The sequence below is a fragment of the Stegastes partitus genome, unplaced genomic scaffold (genome assembly GCF_000690725.1).
Source record: "Stegastes partitus isolate 25-593 unplaced genomic scaffold, Stegastes_partitus-1.0.2 Scaffold4, whole genome shotgun sequence".
In the NCBI taxonomy this organism is placed as follows: domain Eukaryota; kingdom Metazoa; phylum Chordata; class Actinopteri; family Pomacentridae; genus Stegastes; species Stegastes partitus.
The window spans coordinates 1452024-1463108 of record NW_007577735.1 but is presented as its reverse complement, the minus strand read 5'-3'; the positions used below and the strand labels follow the sequence as shown (position 1 = coordinate 1463108).

At 40.1% G+C, this 11085-nt stretch overlaps 1 protein-coding gene across 1 annotated transcript; it reads left to right on the top strand.

Annotated features, from left to right (window-relative positions):
• Nucleotides 1–208: 208 nt before the first annotated feature.
• Nucleotides 209–7743, top strand: mfsd4ab (major facilitator superfamily domain containing 4Ab). Its single transcript, XM_008279166.1, has 11 exons — nt 209–438; nt 545–743; nt 981–1223; nt 1346–1508; nt 1630–1745; nt 1891–2064; nt 2176–2323; nt 2424–2494; nt 2635–2755; nt 2871–2926; nt 7705–7743. The coding sequence occupies exons 1-11, from the start codon at nt 209–211 to the stop codon at nt 7741–7743; spliced, it is 1560 nt and encodes a 519-aa protein (XP_008277388.1).
• The last annotated feature ends 3342 nt before the right edge of the window (nt 7744–11085 follow it).

Below are 11085 nucleotides of genomic sequence, written 5' to 3'. Positions count from 1 at the left end.
AAAGGACATCCTTTTCAGTTAAGCAATACAAAGAGGAGAGAGCTAAAAAAGCTTTAAAAGAGATCAAGAAACTCATTAAGCTCCAACAAGCATCCACAGAACCTCTCTGAGCTGCTTTCACGTTGGTGGGATCATAATACTTAGTAGTGGAGAAAAAACACTTGGCAGTCTGTTTCACTGAGGTGCATCTATTTTCATTGTGGCCAAGATGTTTGTGGATGAGCGGATTGTGACCCTGTTCAAAAGGAATGCCCATCATACGCTGACCTACTGGAGCGTTTTCTTCAGCTTTGGACTCTGCATTGCTTTTCTTGGACCCACAATTTTGGACTTGCAGTGTCAAACAAACTCGACACTTAGTCAGATCACCTGGGTGTTCTTCGCCCAGCAGTTCTGCTTGTTGATTGGCAGCTCCATTGGTGGCATTTTCAAGAGGACGTAAGTATCACAACACTCCCTGCTGCGCGGTTGTTTGAGGTGCATAAATAATGTGGAAATGTTTGTCCTTCATTATGACAGTGTTTATCTCTTTACTTTCTTGAAGGTTGTTCAGCGCTTTAGCTGCCTTGTTTGTTTCTGCTCTTATCATCTCTGTGATATTTGCCATCATCCCTGCGTGCAACAATGTTCTCGTGCTGGCCATTGCTATGGCTGTGTCTGGTTTCGCAATGGGCATCATTGACACCATCGCCAACATCCAACTGGTGACCATCTATCAGAAGGACTCTGCTGTTTTCTTACAGGTAAATAAATCCCAACAGTACCTTTATCTTATCTGTAAAAATCATACTGGCATGATACACATTCACATATATAAGTTTTGTATTTCCACAAATATAGAAAGACAAATTGACCAGTATTTTTCTTTACAAAAGCTGTAGATCAGTAGGAGTACATTGTCAAGTTAAGGGGTAATAATATACTGTAGTTCTTGAAACGCTGCAGTAAGTTATGTCCCTGACCTTTTTACATTTCTGCAGGCTCTTCACTTCTTCATTGGGTTTGGTGCCCTGGTGAGCCCACTGATTGCAGATCCTTTCCTCTCAGAGACAGGCTGTGGGAATCACACAGGGAACGGGACTGAGATCATACATCATTTCAGGAACATGCTGAGAAACAGTCCGATTGCAGAGCACAATATAACTCACAGCCACCTGTCCCATGAGGGAGGGGAAGAGGAGTCCAGTGTGCACTACGCCTTCTGGATCATGGCACTTATTAATGTGAGACACTGAACGTTAGGACGAGGACAAAAGTTATTTCTTCTTATAGTCTTTTTTTTTTCAGTTAACATGATGAAAGTTTTGCTTTTTCAAAAAAAAGCTGAATATGTGTGCTCTTTCAGCTGCCTGTGCCCATTGCAGTCCTATTTCTAATGTATCGGGAGCAGCTGATCCCATGCTGCCCCAGTGGTACGCCACGTCTTTTGGACAAGGATGAGCTGGCGATGGAGAACCAGCAGGGGGCTGAGGGTCCAGACGTGGAGCAGAGGGAACATGAAGCAGGAGGTAAAGATATGAGAGACTTATATTTTAAAATGAATAATGCATAAACACATTTTCAGGGAGATTGGATGAAAAACAAAACAACAATCCAATCTGTCACTGGTGACTTTTCGCTCTGTTGCAGGTCATGGGAGTATCTTTAGCTGCTGTCAGAATGATAACCTGCGCGGGCTGCCGGTATCCTTCTTTATGATTCATATCCTCGGTGGCCTGGTGCTCTTTATGACCGATGGTATTGTGGTGAGTGAGGGGCGCAGATAAAACACATGACGCTCGTTTCACTTACTATTTTCAACATCAAATTTTATTAGTGCATGCAAAATATGCTTTATAATAAGCACAGAGAGCTGCACCTGTGAAAGATACCTGGCTTTTGTCTTCTCAGGGGGCCTATGCCGGCTTTGTGTACACCTACGCTGTGGCGTCGCCCATCTCGTTGCCTCATAAGACAGCAGGTTACCTGGCCAGTATCTTTTGGGCGGCAATCACTGCTGGACGTCTCTTATCCATACCTCTTTCATATCGTTTCCAGCCTGTGAGGCTGCTCATGGTCAACCTGGTGAGGCCTGCAAAACATTTAGAGGGCCACCATTACACTAAAGACACACAATGAGCAGTTGGTGATATGAACTGTACAACTGAGCATACTCTCTTTTCTTTGTTTTTACAGGCAGGAGCTATTGTCACAGTGCTGATGCTGCTTATTTTCTACACCAGCAGCGTCTTTCTGTTTGTCGGGACCTGTTTATGTGGGCTGTTCCTCAGCAGCATATTCCCCTGCATGCTTGCCTATACTGAAGACATTCTTGATTACCAGGGTATGATGAAGGGTTTATTGCACAATTATAATGACACAGTAGCGGAATAAATGTGAGAGCAGAGGAAATAAAGCATACATGGCTTTTTTTTTTGTCGCAGGATGCGCAACCTCAGTCCTGGTGACTAGTGCAGGGATGGGAGAGATGGTAATGCAGGTTCTGGTTGGCTCAGTAAGTCTGATGAGTATCTTCATTATTACACAAGCAGAGAGTGTGCAGAAGTGGAGCAATAGGCTTATAATAGCAAAAAACAAGCCCGATGGACGTTTAGGTTCATGTTTAGTGCTTTAATGTGTGTGTCTCCTCCACAGATTATTCAGTCTAAAGGCAGCTACAGCTTCCTGCTGTGCGGAATGATAGTCGGCTGCCTCGGCTTTATCCTCTTCATTGGCCTCCTGCTGTTCCATCGAATGCACAGAAATTACCTCACAGGTACAGCAGCAGCCAGGATCCTCATACACTGCTGAGGCATCAGTCACTGTAGGTGTGCTGAAGGTTTTAATCTCTCACTAACCCCCTCTCCAATTCCCCCCCTGCATCCAAACAGGGACATCGAAAAAGTCAGCCATGGTGGAAGAACCGGCGGCGGAGCAGAATGGGTCGGCCGTGCCAGAACAGAAAGAGGACAAAGAGATCAGCTGAGGGGGGGAGCAGCAGCGATGTTGTGTTCTTTACCAAATTCTCCAGGAGATGAAGTATTAAGACAGTTATCAAAGACTACCAAAACCTCACGAATGAGCATTGTGCCACTGTGATTTTATTGTTGTGGTATTTGTGAGGCAGATAGCGCGCTAATGTTTGAGATGATAGTTCAGCCTCTAAGATTGTTTTTCTGTAAATCACGGGCAGTATTTATCAAATGGTGCATTAATGTTCTGTTTTATATCAGGGTTTGATATTTAATATACAAGAATTATGATTACACCTGTAGAATACTGACACTTTTTTTCTGTTTTAATTATTATCATTTGTTTTTTGTTTTTTTCTCTTCTTGTGGCATTTGTATGTTTAACACGTGTAAGACAGGAGGACACAGTGTAGAGGAATTTCAGGCAATTCTGAATTTTATAATGTAGAGCAAAGAAAGAAATGTAGATACAGACAACACACCTTCAACAATTCAAATTTCTTCTATTTGTTTTGTTTTCAACATAAACTAGACAAAAGCCTCGGGTTTTACGTTGTTTAACAACCATCCAACATGTGGAATTTAGAACTTTGTACTCACAGAAGTTAACCTGTGAGAACTAAGAACAAATGTAAAACAGTTAACCTGTCAATCTATAACTTGAGCTTTAAGGCCAGCTGTGGCAAAAACAGGAGCTGTCAAAATCCAGATCAGCAGTCCAGCGCTTATAGTAGCTCTTTTCACCGCTGCAGCTGTAGATTTGGTTCTTGTTTGTTCGACAGCCATTAGCCTTTCCAGGATTGAACCTGCAGTCCATGCTGTTGGTGTCCCCACTTGAGGAGCTGCCACCACTGGATGTGGCAGGAAGGGGATTGTATTTGGCTATTTTTTTAAAGCTATTTTAAACAAGTATTCCACTGTGGTCCTTAATGATATATGTGGTTTGGAGTCTCAGATGCTTGTTTCAGATTAAGGCCTTTTTGGAGAACATTAATCAGTGAGTTTTTCTTTTTTTCCTGGACAGAAAATGGCCTAATTAGTCGTCCATATCAATAATTCGAACCACGTTTTCTCCAAATTTACTCTTCATCAGCCAGTCAACCTCAAGATCACCAGCAGGGAGCGATGTAGACGAGCGTTTGAAATCTCAGTTGCAAACTTGGCTTTTTCACAAGACCTTGACAGAGTGTTTAATGCATTAGTTCCTGTCACATTATCTGCCGTCGCGCAGAGGGAAAACTTTTACCACTTAATATATACAGAATACATCTTTTACAGGTTATGGAGATTGAAAACATTTATTTATTTTTATTTTTTTAGCTCAGGGGGAAATTCAACACAGCCAAACAGACTGTCCTGACAAATGGTAAAACAAGTATTCTGTGTATGTCTGCTACCTTGATCTGAAAGCTCTTGATGTTGTCACATCCCACCCACTGGTTTCCCTTGTAGGCATATGGCACATCCTGGGCCTGTTTCCAAAGCCTGAGTTGCTCCATCTTTCAAAAAGCCACAGATCTGTATATTTCACAAAGCAGTGCATTAATGAAAGCCTCCAGTTGCATTAATTACTTAATCTGAAGTCTGTATTACTACGATAAACCCCCCCACTGCTCTGTTATTGTGCGTAAAGGGGGGAAGTATTAACATTAACGCTAATCCACCATCAACATTCAGACTTCTTTTACTCTATTGTGGTAACAAGAAAGCACACCTTAGGATAAGCGAGCTCCCCAGCCGCTTGTGCACTTTTCTGGAGCCCCAGAACCAGCAGAAGGTGCTCCTCCACCTGGGTCAGCAGGGTTCTGAAGTGTGAATGTTACCATATGTGGGGAACCCGACAATCAGCTTCTCAGCTCGGGCTTCCTGGCTCTCCCAGTAGTTCATTGCAAAGTTGGGAAAAAAGGAATTGGAAATATATTGTCGCTTTTGTGGATGTTTTGCTATTTTACCTGAAACTTGCAGAGAAACTGTTTCTGTAACTTTAACACAAAGATTTTTGCAAATGAATACAAACTGGTTTATTAATTTTCCCTGTTCTGTTAAAGTACAGATAGCTTGTAAAATTATAGGAAAATGTTTTAATTTACAAGTTAACCAAAAATCTGTATTTTTACAAGTGGTAATACATCTTTTGCAATGTTTGACTATGAAATGAGAGAATTTTTACTGCATTCGAATCAACCAAAAACATTATTAGACAGCTATTTCCTGTTTTTGAAGAAGTATAATGTGTATACTGGTGGGGAAAAATTGTTTTAAATTTATTTTACAGTTTTAAACTCCAGACTCTATATTTTTACAAAATGTAATTCATTTTTAATGTCTTTTTGGCTGTGAAATTACACTGTTTTTATGATATAAATCCACATAAAAAATATCAAATAGCTGCTTTTTTTTATTATTATTTTACAGTATCACACTATTTTTTATTTTTTTTTTAACATATTTTTTCTTTCACCCTTGCTGCCAGCTTTTCACTGATTCCTTTTCTACAGAGCATTAATCATGAAGACATTTAAGATCACCACACTGAAATAGATGAAGATGGTTTCAGGACCTCTGAACAGGGGGTACTGCACTCACCGGTCCCCATAAGATATGGAAGTCATGTGTCATGACATTGATCATATCCGGCGTCCTGGGTGTGGTAAACAAGGACAGGTCACTATGGTAACCTTAACAAGCTTACATTAATGATTTTAGGATGTAGGAGTGAAGTTCAGAGTCGTTTAGCTGTTTATAAGTTTGGACACACACCACAAATGTTGTTTCAAACGCTCTCTGACCAAGCTCGGGAATCTGATAAGCAGAATCAATGGTGTCCTTTCCAGCCGACACAGCAGCAGACATCAGAAAACGAGCCTTGTTGCTCCGCTTGGCCTCATTCTCAAAGGCAGCTCTCATCTCCTGTTTAATGTCAGCAGATATAAAATATTTAATACTGCACTTCTGTTTTGTAATATGGCCAGCTTGTCAGTTGGACAGGTATTTGTTGTGGCGTTGTGTCATATTTGCTATCAGGTACGGAATTAAATAAACTTTGCTGAGGAAAAAAGTCAAAGTGGAACAGATAACCAGACTTTACAAGCAAACCTCGAGGAAAAACAGAGAATTACCGCTTATCCCCGCGAGGGCTTCCTCTGTTGGCTGAGTATTCCCAGCCACTGTCGAGCCCATCACACTCATGCTTTCCTCGGGAATGAAATGACTGAGCTGATGAAGGTCTGGCGGTTGGCAGGGTTAGACACCATTTGTGAGAAGCTAATGTGGGAGCAGAAATGGATTAGAGCAGATGATCCCCAATTTTAAGAGTGCCAAGTCTGCAGATATCTGTAGATGATCTCACCCTGCAGAGCCAAAGTTCCATCCACTAACAGAGAGAAGAGTTCAGGTTTGCCATTTCTGCCCAGGAGTACAACATTTTACACTGTAGTGACAACTGAAGCACTCACAACTTCCTAATTGTGTTTAGTATTGGTCTTTATAGGGAGTATTTCTTTTAAAAACAGACTAAAAACTTATTGTCAGAGGGATTTTTTTTTTTTTTAAAGGTATTTTTTTTGGCCTTTTTGCCTTTATTAGATAGGACAGTTGAAGAGAGACGGGAAAGTGGGGGAGAAGAATGGGGGAAGGGGCTGCAGCAAAGGGCCGTGAGCGGGATTCAAACCTATGGCCGCTGCATTGGAGACTATAGCCCCTGTACATGGGTCGCCAGCTCAACCAGGTGAGCTTAAGCGGCGGCCCAATCGTACGGATTTTTTCGGGCGTTGAGTGGACAGTTGTTTGTTCTTAGTGGTAACCAGATGCCTAATATATCGGTGACCACATCGGTGTCACTGATATTAGTGTTTTTTCCAATATATTGGTATCGGTCCAATGAACAAATTTAGCCAATGTGAAAAACTGATGATTGTCTAACATTAGCGCCTTCGTCTTGACATTTGATATTGCTGCTATTTCACAGATGGTTCTACTTAAATGGTCCTGGACTTGAACGTTAAATATGTTTAAATATGTTTTACTTTTGTTATGTAATAAAGACGACTATGTGGTCTAATGTGGCTTCTTTTGAATAGTTTTCACGTTCTCACAGTGCTTACAAAAATTAAATATCGACATTGGTAATATCGGTTATCGGCGATATCAGAAATCTTAATATCAGATATCGTTATCGGCCAGAAATTTTAATATTGTGCATCACTATGACTAAGACATACAGACGATGAATGCAGAGACACATGTGGATGCCAATGGGCATAAAAATGGGTGGAAATGGTCTGTATTGTGGCCACGATAGCACAATAGTATGAAAAATGAGAATTTGTAGATAAGAAACTCATTGTTTACAGACCAAAACCATGATGCAGTTTAATATCTGACCATCAAAAGAAATGATAACCTAACACATTACGTCTCGTATTTATGAATCACTTCCCAGCAGGGCCAGAGCAGGCAAGTTAAAAGGCACAAGGTTATCTTGGTGTTAAAAGAAATTTAAGTGATGCTGAAAACTGCATGGATGAGATGTAATGCATATCCAAATCTTGGAAATACTAGATACCGGGTGCAGTTATTGTATAAAAATGAGAGAAAAGACAAAACAGCACCGACTTACCTGCCAGAAACAGTACTTTGCCTGCGACTGCCTTGCACAGGGAACTTATCTATCAGTTGGACTCACTTTCACACATAATCCAGTTTAGCCAGACTTACAAAAAAAAATTGCCAAAATGTGTTTATTTGCAAAAAGGTTGTTTCAGAGAAGATTAAACTTGAGGAGAATATGTGATTACTTATCAGGCTTTCGAGCACATTCTCCACAGGCGCACTTTCTCCTTGTGTGAAGGACTCATTTATCCAAAGCAAATGCAATTCCAAGTTCTGCAGCAAACGGGCCAGGGACTTGTTTTTAAAAAATCACTACACAAACCTAAAAGGACCATTAAAAAATGTGTTGTTTTCAGAGGTGTAGACATAGTGCATTTTACCAATTACACCTTATCTACCAAAACTGAGTGAAATTGTTGTTTAAGAGCTCATACTCGATAAAACTGCATATATGAAGTGACGTGCCTATGCGTAGAGACACAGCAAAACAAGAGGAAGGAGATATTTACGATTTGACTAAAGTGCAGGAATCTTTTATATGGAATATGCCTTTTGTGTCGTGCAGTAAATTTGCTGTCACCGTTGAGCGGTGACATCAAACATTAGAAGTCGACTCACACAAACAACAGGCAAAATTGCCTTTGAAAACCAATTTAGACTGCAGATATGTGATGATAAATATGTTTGACAACTCTAATCATGCTGAAAGGAGGACCGTGATATGTCATGAAGAATGATTTGCATTCGAATCCAAAGCATTCACGGGGTAAATGAAGAACTTATCTAATCATTTAGCTTCCATTATACTGTTGCCTTCTTTATCTTGCACAGTTTATGTAATATTTAAAGAAAGATATGCTGCTGTCAGCAGAAAGCACCTTGGCTGAGCCGGAGCCTGGAAGCAGAAGTATTTGGTTTTCAAAACATACCCTTCTGCTTTTCTGAGTATGTCTCAATAATTAAAAAAAAGAAAAAAAAGAAGTCAAACAAATGTCAAGGTGGCTGGCTGTAGGATGTTTCATTAACCACTGATTCTCTTAGCTACGCATGACAAACAATCCAATTTAAATAGTCACCAAGGTCATTTACATTTTTTTCCAGGATCATTCATTGAAAAGCCCACATGAGAATTCTTTCCTTAAGGTACCAATCAAAGACTAATTCTATAATATAATATACATATACTTACATTATACATCCGTTTAAAAAGATTGCCAACACAGTGATCTCATCAAATAGCATCTTAAATATTTACAAACCCTAAATGAGTTTCATAATAACTGTGAGAAGCTATTCTGTAAGAAGCTATAGAGATTTGAGGTTGTGGGTGTTGCAACCATACTGTCCACATACTCATCAACATGTGTCATCAAGATAGTTCTGTTTTTTTGGTGGGAATTGACATTAACGCTAATCGGGTCATTTAAGTTTTCCATCCAAACTCCTACAAGTTGGTAAAAGTGGGGAAATATTCACAGATTTTAATTAAAAGTGAGATACCTCAGGAAGAATGTATTATAATGTATAACAATGTCACATCAGTGCTTTCTGACCTTGTGCTATTTGCTATCCACATGGTTTTCCTTACTGCATTTGCTATGTACAAATGTAGATGTATAGAGCCGCATGTCACTTTTTTACAGGCTTTAATTTAAAATCTGGCAAACAGACAAGAGCTGGAAAAGATCCGTGATATGGATGAATACGCCTTCGCCCAGAAAACATAAACACATACATATATGTATAGTACTGTCATAATGTTTAAGGCACTGAAGGTAAAGTGAGAATGCTTTCAAGAAGTATGTATGATTCTTATTTGCCAATTAACCTCATACAAACAGCAGTGAATGGAAAATGCTTCAATACTAAATATTTGGTGTGCTTTGCCTTAAAACTGCACAAATTCTCCTACACTGTTTTTTTTTTTTTCAGTCTGCAGAATCTTGGAGAACTTGCAACAGTTCATCTGTGGATTCAATCTGTCTCAGTGGCTTCTGTCTCATCATATAATCCCAGACCGACTCCATGAAGTCGAGATCGGGGCTCCGCGGAGGCCACGCCATCTGTTGCAGGGCTACATATTCTACTTGAGACTCAAGATAGAGTTTTTATGACTCTAAGCTGTATGTTTGGGATCCTCAAAATAAATTTGAAACCAATCTGATGCCTCCCTGATTGCATTGCATGATGGATAAGAACTGAAATCATTTCAAACTTCCTATCGACACTATGACAAAGCAATGTGTTGATGAAATACCCCAGTAAAGATCAAGTTGACAACAAAAACTAAACTCCAGCATGAAGTGTGACATAATTAAACCTACATAAAATCCATTAAAACCAGCAGGTCTAAAGTGCACCTCAGAAAACAGAAAAGTCAAACACCCGATCATGAAATATTGAAGCCCAAGAAGGGAAACTCTGAAAGCCTAATCTGTTATATTACTAGCATCAGTTACATCATTATTAAGCCATTAGAATGTACAGTGGCACAAAATGGCAAAGAATCAAATTAGGGGAATGAAAGCCTGAGGAAATAGTCAGACAAATGCAATAGATGCGAAGCAATGGGGCAAAAGATAATACGGTTTGTCTCACAGTAAATTATATCTGCATGGGGTTTTCAAACATTTTACAGTGTGATTAGTCTGTGCTACCGAAACCTGGGGAGAAAACAGCTGAATTAGACTTACAGGCTGTACATTATGCCGTCTGATACACTGATCTCTAGTGCCACCTAATGTTGAAGTAAATAAACTGGTTTTAAAGTTTCCTCGAGTTCTCACAGGAGGACAAAATGATTATGGTTACAGAGTGCAGGATGGAGGCTAACCTGTGTGCCAACTAACCCCCAGTAGGAGTTGGAATCCCACAGGCCTGGGTATAGTTTGTTAAAAAAAACACAAAAACTCTACCCCTATCAAAATGATGAGGAAAATGTGGAGAAAAAAGGAATAGCTCAATGGCCCAAAGCACACTGCCTGACCTCTCATCTGTTGTGTTAATTCTGTTTAGGCTTGGCCATGTATGGCAGCCAATAAAACTGGCACACTGGCTTTTATTTGAGATTTCACTGCTGACGGAAGCAGCTGAACCTGAACCTCGCCTCTTTAATTTATAGTTGTGTTTTCTTGCTTTTGTTACTGTCACCTTGCTGCTGTGACGCTGCAAATTTCTGCTTGTGGGACTAAAAAAAGATATTTTATTCGATTCTGTTCTGTTCTGACTGAATACAGAATTATACAGGAGCGTTCTGTGCGCTCGCATTCAGTCAAAAGCATCAGAATGATCATTCGGCAACATTTCAGCAGGACGAGAATCCAAAACAAACGGTCAAAGCTACTAAAGAGCTTCTCAGGGAATCCTTGACCTGATCTTTGAACACAACCACAGAGCCCCAAGAACCACAAATACACAACTCTCCAACTGCCTACAGTCTGGACTGCATGCTGTGTTACTGACATTTTTTTTCTTTTCTGATTTTCACCTTTAAACTTCTAAACTTGTGAACCAGCTTGGTTCA

What these genes read in the sequence shown, in the direction of transcription:
- mfsd4ab (XM_008279166.1), top strand. Translation starts at nt 209, where the DNA reads ATGTTTGTGGATGAGCGGATTGTGACCCTGTTCAAAAGGAATGCCCAT. An exon ending in TGCAGGTTCTGGTTGGCTCA is followed by an intron (nt 2,495 to 2,634) that starts GTAAGTCTGATG and finishes TCTCCTCCACAG; the next exon opens with ATTATTCAGTCTAAAGGCAG. An exon ending in CGGCGGAGCAGAATGGGTCG is followed by an intron (nt 2,927 to 7,704) that starts GCCGTGCCAGAA and finishes ATTTGCAAAAAG; the next exon opens with GTTGTTTCAGAGAAGATTAA.